General features: G+C 40.7%; 1 protein-coding gene across 6 annotated transcripts in view; it reads left to right on the forward strand.

Moving 5' to 3' along the window:
* The first annotated feature begins 460 nt into the window (after positions 1-460).
* LOC5570334 (AT-rich interactive domain-containing protein 2) overlaps positions 461-16,805 on the forward strand; it is a 40,366-nt gene continuing 24,021 nt past the window's right edge. For 5 of the 6 annotated variants that reach the window (XM_021843790.1, XM_021843786.1, XM_021843787.1 and 2 more), the window contains exons 1-2: positions 461-795; positions 13,642-15,859. In XM_021843790.1, the coding sequence (XP_021699482.1) occupies positions 596-795; positions 13,642-15,859 (2,418 nt within the window). In that variant the 5' untranslated portion in view covers positions 461-595. The remainder of the gene's footprint in view (positions 796-13,641; positions 15,860-16,805) is intronic. The other variant, XM_021843785.1, reaches the window with a different exon arrangement.

The following is a 16,805-nucleotide window of genomic DNA, read 5'->3' on the forward strand; positions in this document are numbered from 1 at the left end:
TATTTTATTGTCTGTTGTCACGAGTCTACTCAATACAATCTTGATCTGGCATCTTCAATAGATTGCAGCAATGTGACCACTATTATGCATTGTACTGCAAGTGGAAAAAACATGCATTACCATTGAACTTCATGGTTATCAAGTGAAATTGAAATGCTGCACATAAAATAAGGTTTGAGGCTGAAAAAAATGTTCTATATGGTTTCTGCACATAAAATATAATGGAGATTTCATTTCAGTGTAGAAGCTTAAGATGAATGAAAAATCAAATTTATTTGAATATTTTTTTGATAAGTGATTTTTATTTAGGGAACAAACTTTTACATTGTCTTTATTTTTGTAAATTATTCTAATTCTTTTATCATTTGAACATAAAATTAAGCTGAACATGTATGAAACTACTTGAAGTTGTTTTATTTTAAAGTGCAATTGGCAACACAGTACCGCACCAATTTGGCAGACGACATTTCGGAAAAAGAACGCCGCGTTTGTGAATCGGAGTTTTCTAGGCTTGTGTTTTTTCGTGAATTCCCGGGAAAATCCGCGATTCCAGTGGTGGCTCCGGGTGCGCTAGTTTGTAACCACCTCCGACGGGATGACGACCGACGGCGAAGGCAGAGTAAAAAGTGAACGAAGCCGCAGCCAGGATGAGGACGACGCGTTCTCCAACCAGAACAGCTGCAGCGGAACTCCGGTGAAGGAATCGGGACGGTCCCGGGCCAAGGTGAAACCGGTCTTCGAGAGGGACCGGACCCGCTTTTGGCAGGATTTATATGCGTTCCACGAGAGGAATGGGTAAGTTTTGTGGGCTTAGGTTTTGAGGAGGTGGTATGCACAGGGCTGGTGGCATGTCTCTTTTTAGTGGCTTGGCCTCTATTAAAATGCAAGACTTCAGTTTGCTGGAGAAAAGTTTCAAGTATTATTCTTTGAAGAACTCTTCCAGAATTCTCTCCGGAAAATTCTCTAGTGATTCATCCAGTATAAGTCTAACAGAAGTTCTTCCTAAGGTGTTTAAGGGAAACTTCGAGCAGGGCTGGTAGCGAGTCACTTTTTAGTGACTTGGTCACTATTTGCAACAAAAAGTCAAAGTCAAAAGGATAACGTTTTCCAGAAAAATATTCACTGAAGCAACTATTTTCATGATCTGATTATAAATAAACCATTGGTTGGATTAGCTTGTTAAATTCAAACAGCAAAACAATATTGTTTCTCTAATCTTTGTATTTCAAAAGACAAACTTTATTTTATTTAAAAAAAGCTTCAATAGAGTAGCTTGCTGACTTTTTAGTAAAATAACAGGTCATTTGTAGATATTCCCTCCCCTTGGTTATGCGACCTTGCCGCGATGGGAGGGCATAATCCATTAGCCCATATGATGGAAACCAAAGGCGTAACCTGTAGTGGTGGTATCACATTTTGGCACTTTTTGCTTAAAGCCGCGTCATAATTCATATGGCATAGACGCAATAATATCTCGGATGTGATCCAACGGACATTCTGCATCGTTGATAGAATTGATGCCCATTTCAAATAATTAATCTATTCGAAGTGGACATTAATACTATTGGTGACGTTCAGTTTGCCTTTTGCTAACCAGAACGATCCGTAGCCACTCTTACTATTAGCTAGCTAGATACATCGTTATCATATACGACGTAGGGAATACTTAGGAACTCTTAGGAAAATGACTAGTAGATTCACTGAGTAGAAATAAGTGGCAACAATCTTATTTTAATATGGTTTTTACATTGCCATAATAAGAAATACCTCTTTTGCAACAGCGGTATAAATAATCTAATTCTACTTTTAACAACAAAAATGAAATTAACTAGAACTACTACTTAACAGCCTAATTTTGTTAAGACTTGACGACAATTGTCGTTTAAGACTCTAATCTTACGTAAAAGACAGGAGTAATCAGAATAGCACTCGAATGACAAATTATTCAAAACCATTTCGACTAGACAGTATTAGTAATGACACTACTACACTACTATTCCAAACGAATTCTGATGGAGCTGCTGATTTTCACAATGCTTCCTTTTCTCAGTAGCAAGGGAATATGGGTACTTTTCAAAAACTACCACGTCACAATACTAATAATAAAACAGTGTTCATGTGGGCGCCATTGCCTAGTCCGTCTGAGTATTGGTCCTGGTAGAGGGGAAACTTGGCAAAAGCCAGACCGAGGGTTCAGCCTTGACAAGTTAAGCTGTCAGGCAGCTCCAACTGAATACCATACAAAAAAAAAAAAAAAAAATAACAGGTCATTTGTAGATATTCAGTTCGAGCTATCAAAGCAACAGATGCTCAAGCAGCAAAAATTTGATGCGTATTTTTTCGTCGTATTCTTGTATTTTTATTGCGAAATTAATCTCGTCGCGGCCCAAAAGTGGATAAGCAAGTTCCTAGCTGTTCCAATCCTCCCGAAAATGTGTCTAGTTCTGCTTCCAACATAATCATCCGTCGCGATTATGTTAAAACGAAACCGGTAACCTCAATTGTTGATACCGAAGCTTGTTGTGATGCTAAGCGGCCAAAGCGAAGTCATCCTCATCCAAACTCAGTTGATGTTGCAAGGTCTAACATGATGGATATTCCTTCTACGAGCCAAACGGTACCTCCGACGATTGTCAGTCAGAATTTATTCGAAACACTATCAACTGATGATCCAGATGGCAATGTAAACAATGCTTCACCGATGCCATCCAATGCGTCGAAAAAAAGCCGTCGTACCCCTCCTATTTCGATCGTCAACAAGGGCACGAAGAACACCCGCGAACTGTTGAACATGGCCAATATTTCGCAGTCCGGATATCACGTGAAAGCTATTAAATCCGGAACCCAACTAAATGCGGTGGACGATAACTTTTTCGATGCTATCATCAAGGCTCTGAAGAGCTCCAACACAGAGTTCTTCACTTACACTCCTTCACACCAACAACCCGTGCGGTTCATCCTTTCGGGACTCACGTTCTACGATTTAGCTGAGCTGAAGGCGGAATTGGAGATTAACGAAGTGCGTCCGGTGGAGTTGAAGATTTTTTCGCGAAAGATGTCTGGTCCGGAAGAAAGCGTGTTATATCTGCTCTATTTTGCAAAAGGAACCGTGAAGCTTTCGGAGCTTCGCAAAGTAAAGACTTTATTCAGCACAGTGGTGAAGTGGCGTTTTTTCACTAGAAGACCGGAAGATGCAGTCCAATGTCACCGGTGTCAGCAATTTGGACACGGAACGCGTTATTGCAACGTTTCACCCCTCTGCGTGAAGTGTGGCGAAAAGCACCTAACTTCCGAATGTAAGCTTCCCGTAAAGGCCAACCTTAGCAGTCAACAATCCTCACGTACTGGAGTCCGATGTGCGAATTGCAGCGGAAATCACACGGCCAACTTTCGGGGCTGTCCCAGTCGCATAAATTACCTCAAGCAACTTGAAGTAAAACGCCAGCAGGTTCCCAAAAAGACGACTTCGTCCGTGCCACGTACACCTGTCAGGCTGCTCAGAAATGTTGCCAATACACAGAGAGTTTGTGCTACCGATGGTATGACGTTCGCCCAAGTTGTTCAAGGAACTGGTTCCCATGCTGCTTCCAATCAGGATTCGAACCTTTTCACTATCGCCGAGTTTATGTGCCTAGCCAAAGATCTTTTCCAGCGTTTGAACGGCTGTCGTACTAAAGAACAACAATTTTTAGCTCTATCAGAGCTAATCATAAAGTACGTGTATAATGGCTAGACCGTCATCTCTAAAAATAGTGAATTGGAATGGCAGATCCGTTCAAAACAAGCATCTGGAGTTCTTTGATTTTGCCCAACGACAGAGCATAGATGTAGCAGTAATAACAGAAACATGGCTTCAGCCTAACATCAACTTCATCCATCCAAACTACTACTGTGTGCGTCATGATCGTCCGTCTTGTACCGAGGCTGGTAGAGGAGGAGGCGTGCTTATTGCGGTACGAAAAGGTATCCAGTTCCACCAACAAAATATATCCACAAAAACTATCGAAGCTGCTGAAATTACCATCCCTTTCGGTGACAACTATATAAGTATTATCGCTGCCTATTTTCCTGGAGGGCGTCGTTGTGCTGACTGGTCCCAATTTCGTCGTGACATTCGTGATATGGTTGCCCGTGATAATCCTTTCTTCGTTGTCGGAGATTTTAATGCTAGAAATCGGCTCTGGAACTGTGAAAACAACAATAGGGCAGGCAATATCCTGCTCCAGGAGGCCGCATGTTCGGGTTTCACTATTCTTTTTCCGGACTCACCAACTTTCCTGCCTTCGGGTAGGGGTAAGCCATCTACATTGGACCTTGTTTTGTCAAACAACATTATCGACATGTCCAAACCAATCGTCGTGAACGACTTGTCGTCAGATCACTTGCCTGTTATCTTCGATATAAAGCCCACGACAGCAGCTACGTCTCCCACGAACACTGTGAGTTGTTACGCTCGTGCCAACTGGGTCACGTTCCAAAGGGCGATGAACGCAAAACTCGATCCCACGGATCCCCTGTTTACGGACATTCAAGATGGCAATGGAGTTAACGCTGCCCTCGCCCTCTTCAAAATTGCCCTGCTGGAAGCGGAATCAGTAGCTGTGCCGCAGACAGTGGATGCGTACGAGGGATCCTCTGCTGAAAGAGATAGTTTCGTCGCCCAACAATCGTATCCGTGACGATTGCACTAACGCACGGTACAGCAAATTTTCGGAAGCCTTATCGTCAATGGAACGAGGAGACAATAAAATTTGGCGAATTACAAAAGCTCTAAAGAAAACCGTCAAATATAGTCCTCCTTTGCGCAATGGTGACAATTTGTGTGCCTCTCCACAAGAAAAAGCTAAATTGCTAGCGGATTGTTTTGCAAAAGCACACAACAATCAATCGGTTGTAGATAGGGAAACCACTGATGCAGTCAAGCGCTCCATTGACCTAATAGAGCAATCAGTTCCTGCGGCCGACAACTCCTGGATTGTTCGTCCAAAAGAAATCAGTAATATCATCCGCAGCTTGAAAGTAAAGAAAACGCCGGGTCACGACGGAATCAAAAATTGTTTGCTTAAACATCTTCCTCGAAAAGGGTTGGTGATCCTCGCTAAAATTTTTTCGGCGTGTCTTAAGCTATGCTACTTTCCTGACGAATGGAAACATGCTTTAGTTATTGCGATTCCGAAAACAAACAAAAATGCGACTATCCCTTCAAATTACAGACCAATAAGTCTTCTGCCAACTGTAAGTAAACTTTTCGAACGTGTTATTCTGACTCGCATCGAAAAGCACTTAGTCAATCATCGTATTATACCTGATGAACAGTTTGGCTTTCAGAAAGGGCACTCTACAAGCCACCAGATAGTTCGTCTAGTGAAGGAGGTCAGGCGCAATCTGCAACTTGGTATCTCGTCAGGTCTGATACTACTTGATGTTGAAAAGGCGTACGATTCAGTATGGCACGAAGCGATCCTACACAAAATGCTTCTCGGAAACTTCCCCATGATGCTGGTGAAAACTATAAGTAGTTTTCTGAAGGACCGGACTTTCCAAGTATCGGTAAACGGTTGTCTCTCCGATCGGATGCATGTACCGTTCGGTGTACCGCAGGGCTCTGTACTTAGTCCTGTTTTGTACAATATTTTCTCTGCCGATGTCATCAAAGTCGGCGGAGTTCAATACTACTTCTTCGCCGACGACACAGGATTTCTAGTCTCCAATCGAGATCCCACAGTAGTAGTGGACAAACTGCAGCAAGCCCAAGATTCCATTCAAGAATACCACAGGAAATGGAAGGTAAAAGTGAACCCCGCTAAGTCGCAAGCTATCTTCTTCACACGCCGTCGGAGTTGTAGGTACCTACCCCAGAGGCAAGTTACTTGTAGTGGAGTTAATATTCCTTGGTCCCAATCTGTCGGATATCTCGGTGTGACCCTTGATAAGAAGCTGAACTTTGGCTGCCACGTGACAAACTGCATCCGGAAGTGTGACAAACTCATTAAAATGCTGTATCCGCTCGTTAAAAGGCGCTCTCGACTGGATCCCAGTATTAAGGTGCTCCTATACAAAACCGTTTTCCGGCCCACGGTGGCGTATGGGTTCCCCGCTTGGTACAACTGCGCAAAATCTCACCGAAAGAAAATACAAACTAAGCAAAATCGTTTGTTGAAGATGATGCTTGATCTAAGCCCTTACCACCCGACAAATGATGTACACAGGCTTGCTGGCGTAGAGCTTATTGACGACTGGTTCCAGAGATTGATCCCCAAGTTTCTACTAAGTTGCTCTTCCTCTCCAAACCATCTTATACAAGAATTGGCCGCATAGAAATGTGATATTAGATATTAAGCTTTCTTCCCTATCTCATTTTCCCTAAAGTTACTTCGGAGGTTTTTTTTTGTATTTTCCTTCTTTGATAAATTGTTGTTTGTCTCTCATTATCATTAAATGTTAGTTCTTGTCCAATTGAATTGCTGTAAGGAATCCCATATCACAATATTAGAAATCTAGAAACACAAACTGTATCTGATAAATTCTCAAAAATAAAATAAATAAATAAATAAAATTGCCATGAAAAAAAAAAAAAAATTGCCATTTGTAGATATCTTTTTTCTTTAAATCTAAATATTTTGTCGGGGTTTTGGGATAGTTGTATGTATTAGGAATTCTTGCAAAACATGGAAAACGATTTTATTCTAAATATTTCGTAAAAAAAAAATTTCAACCTAGCTTCTGAAATAATTTCACAGAACTTCTTCGGAAGATAAGCGTAGCTTGTTGATGCCTTTTGAAATTCATTATCAGCAGAAAGAGCTCTATTAGTGATAAAATCAGCAAATCAGCCTGAAGTCCTGCGCTCTAGACCACTGAACTGAATCTCGGAGCATTCTCCTCACAGCACCTTCAACATAACCATCGCACATTTCTTTTACCACTGGACTATCGCAGTCGGGGTTTTCAGCGGGCTTATTCTTCGCAATCCAAAGAATAAGTGCTCTGAAGACACCAACATGATTCGATGCAATCCCGCACTTTTATTCGCATTTTCGCACTTATGAAGCCGCACTTCGCAGTCCACCAGTGAATGCAATACACAATATTATCTTCCTCGTTGTGCGAATGCGTTTAAATTGCCTTCTCCTCATGTTTTTAAGACGATCAAGGGTTTAAGATCATCGTCTATAATCACGGATTCGAATTATACTTCACATTTTGGTATTGTCGCAGCGCCACCAAACCGGATCGCGCCAGTGAGACTCGCGACGCGCCTCAACTTGCCGCATTTTGAAATCAGGTCTTTAGTGTCGCGCTGCTTTCTAACGATTTTTATGAACACAGCGCACTATTCACATATTAGCTGCGACGCTCGGGGCCCGTGAAAAAAATAATTTTAAATAAATGTTGGTCTTGATTTCTACCGGATACATAATATTAAAATGCCTCTTACTTTAACAATGGAATTAGTCAAAGCTTCGAGAGCATTGTAAATATCAAGTTTTGTTTACAGAGACATACTAACATCAAGATGACTATCAATGTATGTTTCATATGTATTCCAATTGGCTCGAAAATAACTGAATTTGGAGCTGATAGGATTGATAATTGCTTCATGGGATATTTTTGAATATACACACTTAGATTTTTTTCACGAGCTCGGCTGTGCGAATCTCGGTTTCCCGATTTCAACTGAGACTCAGCTAACAAATCGTCCGGTTGCTTAGCAACGATGCACGATTTACTGATACTCGGCTTTTATTTGCTGAGATCCCAGGAAATTTGTTTGCCGACTACTCGGCTGTGCGGATCTCGGTTAAAATTAGCCGAGATTCGGCATTCTAAATTAAGTGTGTAACAAGGACATGATCAGAATCAAAATCAGCATGAGTAATCAGTTGGCTACAAAGGTGACTTGAGTCGGTTAAAACCAAATCAATCGTAGAAGGGTTTCTAAAAGAGGAAATACATGTAGGGCTATATTGAATTGAGTAATATATTGAAGAACACTCATCAAATAAAATTCTGCCGTTGGAATTGCTTTGCGAATCATTCCATAAGCGATGCTTGGCATTAAAGTTTCCAGTGACAAAAATGTTTGACTTATGACGATTACTTTATCTTCATCATCGCTCATATCTAAATTCTCCACTTCCGTTCCATCTCTTTCGGGACAATGATAAACTGCACGATATCGGAATCTGTAATATAGCTCTATAACATAATTAGAGTCTATATATATTCCGCTTACGATACGATTCTAATTTTGTATTCTAATCGATTTCGGAGTATGCATAACGATTTTCGCCACTTTATCAGTAACTTCGTCAAATCCATTCAAAGCATCAGAATCTTTATCGGTAAATCCGATAAAATCACTTTCTGTACCACCTTCGTGAAGATATGCCTTAATACTTGACGATTTTCCAGTAAAATTTGCATACTGAGCTGATAACAACAGTTTCATGTTGAGTGTGACCAATGATGAAATTTCGATATTACCAAACAAGTTCCATTAAATTCAATGATTGCGAAACTAAATTGTGCATTTCTGAACACATGTTAGAGCAAATAAAGAGTAAATCTATCCAGGTTTTTACGCTCGCTAAAAAACAACGAGGAATAATTTATATTTGACATTTCTTACGTACCGTTTTTATAGCTATATCTTAGTAGGCTGTTATTTGAGATTGTTGATTTGATTGTCAAATTTTTTCATCAATATTGTATTCATGGGCCAGAGTATCTAAAAAATTTCATTTTTTTTTTTTTCATTTAATAATAATCATTTGTATTTTTAGGCACAATAATACAATAGAAAAGTGGTGAAAGGACTACGCTAGCAAAACTCATAAAAAAGACGAAATTATAACGATTCTAAGACAGCTTACCGATTACGTGCCGCTCCATGCATATCACACGAATTCAGTTCTGTAGATAGTGCCGATAGGGGCCTTCCTTAGCCGAGTGGTTAGAGTCCGCGGCTACAAAGCAAAGCCATGCTGAAGATGTCTGGGTTCGAATCCCGGTCGGTCCAGGATCTTTTCTTAATGAGAATTTCCTTGACTTCCCTGGGCATAGAGTATAATCGTACCTGCCACACGATAGAGTGGCTGATCCAATGGTAGTGTGTGTACCAATAATAGTGGTAGTGCGGTTTTAAGCGTGTTATAGGCTATTTTTATTTTTATGTGTATTTTTCTAACATGGCCTGTGTTGAATTGATATGAATGTGTATAAAATTTGTTCGGAAATTAGTAAGGAAATAGTAGAAAACAATTGAAAACCTTAACTTTTTTGCTCCTTTGCACCAGTAATAGTGGGACGTTCCTATAATAGTGGGTTTCAATGGGAAATCAGTGTAAACCACTATTATAGGAACAGCCGTTAGCAAATACCACTATTACTAAAACATGTCCAGTAATGGAGGAAATGCTTTTTTGAAAGATTCAACGATTTTATCATTCTAAAATTATTTTTTACGTAAAAAAAGAATAGAAAAGCTTTCGTATGACGTATTCAGATATGAAAAACGAGTTTCTGTTATTTTCTGGTGATTTTTTATTCCTCAACCCGTTACTATTGCCACTATTACTGGTACAGACGCCCTATACGAATGCGAAATGGCAACTTTGGCAAAGAAAGCTCTCAGTTAATAACTGTGGAAGTGCTCATAAGAACACTAAGCTGGGAAGCAGGCTTAGTCCCAGTGAGAACGTTAATGCCAAGAAGAAGAAGATAGTGTCGATTTTATTTATAAAACTTTGCAAACTATTAAAATGAACAATCCTGCAATTTATTGTCCAGTGGCCAGTGGAATTGAGTATAGCGCTCCCAATACAGTATACTTTTCCTTGCGCGCTGCTCAGACGTTTTGATAAATCTAACTTCCAATCTCAAAAACTTCCACATTTATGATAAACAGTACATTTATTTCAGGTTAAGCTTCTGAGAATTGTTTTCTGAATATTTATTTATTAAATGGTATCCAAACATGTCACTCTTTTATTCAATGTTATCTATTCTATCTAATGACTTAAAGTTCGACAGCTCGGAGATGGTGGCTAGCCGTAGGTCCAAGCCAGAAGTTTTCTATGAATATTACAGGCATAATGTGATCACCTACAGCGCTTACATATGCAAATAGTAAGATAGTTAAATCGAGTCCTTAATGAAGAATGTTATGTAAAATTCCTACAATATTTTGCAAAAAATTGAGTTAGTGTGATTTGAATAACTTTTCCAAGCCTAACAGTCAAATCCAGGTGTTGGCCATGAAATGATGAATCTCACAGCTCGTAATAAACAACTCTTCCATGGCTGAAAAAGAAATAATATTTGAATAAATAATGAATAATTCAGTAAAAATACATTCAACAAAGCCGCTGTTGGAGAATATTTTATAGATTTTGAACGTTGCTTGATGTTTCCATGTTTTCATAAATTTTCCATCTTGTCACAGTTTGCTGAGATGCAACCATAAAAATTATAGTGTAGGCAAGAAACGTCATGTGGGGGTGGTTCAAAAGTTTATGACAATCTCGCGTAAAAAGCTGGATTGGAACATATTGTTTTGCTACCTTGGAGATTAATTCTCTTTGTTATATCAGGCTTCGAAATCATGTAATATTTTCTGACAGTGAAAACCCATACCTTCATACATATGTTTCGTTGAAAAACATGTTAAATGTATTGGCATCCTGAAAATAAGTCTTTGAAGTGAAAGAGGAGAAGTGTAATTATGAAGTAACGTGAAAACAATAGGGTCCTAAAGCCTTGTCCCAATTTTAGTGCCAAACGGTTAAGTTTAGGCCAAAAACACATGTTTACTCGATTTTTTTTAATGTTTTTTGTTTGTTTTAGTCCAAACAAACGTTTTTTTATGTTTCTTTAGATTTTGTCACCCCTTGTCTTAAACTCAAATTTTGGGTGGATTTTGTTGTCCGTGTCCCTTCCGAATTGTCAGATTGGAACAACCCCAGTGTTAAAACTAAAAGCCCTGTGGTGTTTTTGTCGACTAAGCGAACGTAAAACATGAACAAAAATGTCAAGGTTCATTTATGGACCCAATTCGTCATCAAACGTCAACATCCCAACGCAAAATCGCTAGTGTTTGGAGGGGATTTTAACCTCCAAATTGCCAAATAACCTCCAAACCATCACCTCCAAGTTAGTTCTAATACACTCCGTTATATGAAATATGGTGGCGCGTCGATCGTCGCAAGTTTATCGTTAAACAGTCAATAGGGCGATATTCAAAACTGAAAAGGCAACAGATGGCTCTTTTTCAATGGTAGTAAAAATGAAATCCTGAAGCAAAGAAAGCACTACGGAAGATGAACTAAACACAAAAAGTTATATATTCACTTTACACTTGATTTCTAATCACTACTTTTTTGATCAAGTTTCCTAATTGGAAGCAGTTTACGTTTTTCATTATTTTCCATACGTTTTGACAGCTCTCCGCCTACCATTCTTCCATGCGCTTGTGTTGAAAGTTTGAGAAATTTGAGAATCCAGTGTAGCGCGATCAGTGAGTTGATACAAACATCAGTGTCGCCGCTCGGCGGCCTGTAAGAGAAACTGAACGTTCGAAAGGTTGTTGTCTGTATTTTTTGCCGCTGGCGCCAACTGTTAGCGTTTGAGAACAAAAACAGTCATTACCCTATTTTGAAATTAAAGTTTAAATATGATATCGCAGTTATTTGAGCGGGAAAAATGGCTAAAGTAGTAACAGTAACATGCTCTCTCGTGTTACTAAATAAAAACAAGATTTCATTAAACATTTTAGGACCCCATTTAGTTTTGTTCGATATTTTTAAAGATACAAAGGTTGAAATTTTTGGTGCTCTACAGACACCATGGGCGGGAAAGGGTTAAAGTTTCGTTACCAGCCTTGATTTCTGGAGAAAATAATGTAAAAATTTACATACAGCAATACGAGCAGTGCGTACACTGAGCCAACTCTCCAAGTCGATGTTATATGATGGACATATAATTATGCACTATTAGAATTTCATATAAAATGTATCGAAGAACGAGATCATCGATCATAAGTTATATGTAATGCATATAGTGCGCGATTTGGGCAAGCATGTTACTGTTATATGCGATGAATATGATTTTCGCGAGCGGAGAGCTGCAGAGGAAACTATTTGTTTTATCTATAAAAATCAATGAACAAAGTTAGTTTGTCGTATATGGCACTCATAAATTTTCGATTTTTCTTTTCATATGATTTATGTTAGTGAGCTTGCCTTGAATTTAATAATAGTATTATAAAAACAAATTTGGAATTTTTAGCTTCACATATGTTTTATTTAGACATTTTTACATTCTTTACATTAAGGAATGATTTTTTTTTTATCGGGGAGATTGATTCACCTATTGAGTGAAAGCTTGCAGGATGAAAGCTTTCAAAGAACGTCTTTCGGTGCCTGGTCCGAATGAATATTCTACAAAGGAAAGCAAATCTCAATAATAAAGTCTTAGTAGTTAAAGCGGGTTTACTTACCGAGGGTGAATAAATTTAAATAGTTGGAGGAGCTCGATCCGTCATGATAAATTCTCGGGAAGAACATTTTCCGAGTTCTGTCAGCTGGTTGATCCTAGCCTGGTGAATGTATTCATAGAAAGGAACAAAAGTTTGTTTTAAATGATAGTCTTAATCAAAGCGATTTACTTACCAGAAACTTGAATTTAAAGCTTGACCTGAACTTCTATTGATCAACGTTCTTTGCAATATCGCCAAATCTGAGATGCAAACATGATACTATCTACTTGACTTTCTTCCATATAGGATGTACTATTTGAAGAAGCCAGTATAAGTTATATGCTCTGCTGATAACTCGACATGTACTGCATACATGATGTGCATATAACTTAAACCAGATCATAGCTGCGTAATGTGTATTAGGTGGCAGTTAGACTTCAACTGTTTAGCATGTCAAATGCATTAGACGTAATTTGAAACATATATGTCGATCGATGATTTGATCTTATATGATTTTTCTGATAAAATAGCTTCACGGATTTATTTCAGTGTATTGCTGTAATGCCACCAGCCCTGTTGGGTATGTGAAGAAATAGGGAGTCGATGCCGGTTATGGACCCTTTGCGTATCATGGACCTCCTACAGAAAAACATAAAATGAACACTTAAAGCAACTATATTCCTATGAAAATCCACCGGGGGAACTATGATTACATTGTTAGTCAGCAGTTTCAGGCAAAATATTTGGTTTGAGACGCATAAATACAGATATTTGAACAGTTTTGTAAATGAAACCACACAAAAGGGTCCATAATACGCATTTCCAGGTGGGTCCATAATAGGCTCGTCGGCAGCGAGCCGGATTACATGGGAATCAAATGGAGGGTCCATAATACGCTACGTCAATTTTGTAAACAATCGGCATGCGGACAACAGTTTTTCAAATGCATATTTCGCTGGAAAAATCGAATGATTTTGTATGTTTCATAGACGTACTATGAAGTAAAGACATTGAATTTGTTGTTAGACTCCACAAAACGTATATGCGTCTGAGATATCATTGCGGAAAAGCGTTGAGAATGAATTTCAGCTACTAAGGGGTCCAATACTAGCATTGAAACCCTATACGGTGGTGAATAATTTAGTTATTTTCTTCTGTTCCAGGACTCCATTTGTGCGTCCGCCGAAAATCGGCGGTCGGGATGTCGATCTGCACCGTCTGTACATGGTTGTGATTGCCCGAGGCGGTTGGTTGAAGGTGAATTCCCGGGAAGATTGGGACGAGGTGATCGAGGAACTGAAACTGCCGAAGCGATGCGTCAACAATGAAATTGCGTTGAAGCAGATCTACATTCGGTACCTGGACAAGTACGAAAGGATAACCTTCCACGGGGAGGAGAAAGATCCGGCCGAGGAGGAGGATGAAGAGAAGAGGCACAACCGGAGGTGGACGGCCAGGATGCTGCATTCGGTTCCCTCGGTGTACAATCACGCCCAGCACAATGTTCCGGAAGCGCTGCGGGGTTCCCTGAACTTGTCCTGTGATCTGTATCAGCCAACGGAGTACGATAAGCTGATCTTGTCGCTGTTGTCTCCGTTGCCTAATGAGCAGGATTTTGCTATAAACGTTTGCACGTTGATGTCAAACGAAAGCAAGCACACCTTGAAGGTCGACAAATGTCCGAAACTAATCGATGTCCTGTTGGCCCATGGAGGAGTCTTCAACCACTACTCGCTAAGGGATATGTTCGACGAGTATTATGGGAACATTAGGAAGAACTCGTTGCATCGCTTCTGGAAGGATTGTTTGTATGAGAAGCCACAGGTCTTGGAGCTGTCTTACCAGGACTATTTCCTAAAGCTTGAAAGGGATCCAACAGAATTGATCAAAAGCATTTATAGCCCAGATCTGAACAAGAGCATTGACGACGATGAAGAGTGTGGAAAGCTTAACATGGCGACCTTGAGGACGTTTCTCAGTCTGGGTCCCGGTTTGGGAACCAACGACTATATCGGGCAGAGAATCTATCAAATTGCTTCCATTTTCCGGAATCTCAGTTTCAATGAGGAAAACATGGCTGCGTTAGCTTCCAACAGGCAGTTCCTCCGATTCCTGGTGATGTGCGCCAACAGTCGGTGGGGAAACCTGTGCCACATGGGTTTGGACATGCTCGGAAACGTGGCGACCGAAATCGATATCAACGACCCTCAAATGGATGAAGTGACCCGATGCTTGGTGTCGACGATTTCCGAAGGTCTGGAAGGCGCAGATCGAGGTGTCATAATCGGATGCTTGGAAATTCTCAGCAAGATTGCCCAGAAGGAAAGCAACGAGGATAATCTGAATCGATGCTTGGATCAGAAGGTTTACGATCAGATTTGTATGTTTCTGTCGTTGAATGATATCATGTTGCTTATCTACACACTTGAATGCATTTATGCGCTGACTTCGGTAGGCGAAAAGCCGTGCAATGCTCTGATGCACGTCACAGGAATAATAGACACTCTGGTGTCGTTGGTATCTGTTGAAGCCCAGAGCTATGGTCCGGATGCCTGTATTCTAATGCGAGTCGTTGAAACCATTCCGGGGAATATGGTTGGCGTCCTGCCAGGTAATCACTATCAGAATGCAGCCCCAGTAAGCCATCCTCAAGCGCCAACCATGGCCCAACTAACGGTCCATAACAAGGAACAACCAGTACTTCCGCCACCAACCATCCCTGCCCTTCCGGAAGTCACTAAGAGCCCGACCCCTTCTAAACCTGCATCGCGTGCGCCATCACCGGCACCTCAACCAAACTCTTCCTCAAACATGCCTGCTCCGGCCACTCCTGCAACTCAACCCACCCCAATCCAGGTCACCAGCGTAACTCGACCCCCAAGTTCCCAATCGCCCCAAATACCGGTCAACATAATCAGCCGTAATGACGCGAGCACCCCTCTCAAACAAGCAACCCAAACCACTCAACCGTCGACCCAAAACTCCACCTCATCGCCATCTGCAGGCCCCGCCATCTCGGTCGCCGCCAAACATGCCCAGCAGCAGCAATCCCAGGAGAACGAACAGTTTGCCTACGCATGGCTTAAAGCCACCTTCGAAACCACCCCATCCCTCACCAGCAAGATCGAACAGGCCGAAGTCTATAAACTGTACCTGGCGGCCAATTCAAAGATCGGACGCAAAGCCGTAGTTCCACAGGTGCATTTTCCGCGCTGTATGAGAACCGTTTTTGGGGGAACCGTTGGGCCCACCCTCATCAAAACGACCGACAAGAATGGGGTGGAAAGCAGTTGCTACTTCTACGAGGGTGTGAAACTGCGGCCCAAACCGCCACCGACGTCAAGTGGAACAACTTCCGGACAGAAGACGCTGTCGATGATGGTAAGTAGTACATTGAATAGACTTCTAGATCTTCGGATTACCTACACCTACTAATGGAATGTTGGATGATGAATGAGCATTGATTGATGCCATGAGCGTGTTTTCGTGCATATACCTAATATAGTGTGTGCAAAATATCATTTGCAACTATTACTGTACGAGGAGTCACTCTTTGGCAACTGGAGCACTCCTTGAATGCGTCCAGATCATGAATCGGCACAACGAATAACGAACAAGAACTAATTTATTTTCTCCCTTCAAACGCCTTGTACACTACAATAATAGGATAATCTGGCATATTCTGCGATTTGGGTAAGTCGAGACAAGTCGCTCTCACCTAGAGTGCCGACTAATCTCGCATAACTTATGATCTCGCCCTAAAAGCCATTGCTAACCGAGTGTGCAGCTCGTTATTTTTAAGCAAATTTATGGGTCAAGCTAAACACTATCAGATAATGATCTTCTCTTCATCGTAGAATTGTGAAATGACGTGTAAATCCATTTGTTTGCTCTATAATAACAAGCTACACACTTGGTTGCAAATGGCTTTGAGGGGCAGTTTTTATCGAAACGTCAAACCGATCACATCGTCTCTCCTATACGACGGTAACTTTTGATTAGTTTTCACAAAAAATACATCGTACATTGTACATTGTACCGGACAATATAGCATAGCATAGACTGACTGTACATGTCAAAGGTTGCTACTCCGTGATTGATCGGAACTGGTAAGAATTGCACTAGGATCCAAATGAATAAGGGATGGGAGTTTCCGCTTACTCTCGAAGTGCAAATCTAACAGATCTAATATTATTGACCAATAACGGCGCCATCCAGTCCTTACAGTCAGTTGCAATGAGGAAGGAATGTTAGGATGTAATGATTGTTACTTCTAGAGACCGAGAATACCTCTGCATCTCCACAATCGCCACGGGAAGGGTGTTTA

This window comes from Aedes aegypti, chromosome 2, assembly GCF_002204515.2.
Source record: "Aedes aegypti strain LVP_AGWG chromosome 2, AaegL5.0 Primary Assembly, whole genome shotgun sequence".
NCBI classification, from domain to species: domain Eukaryota; kingdom Metazoa; phylum Arthropoda; class Insecta; order Diptera; family Culicidae; genus Aedes; species Aedes aegypti.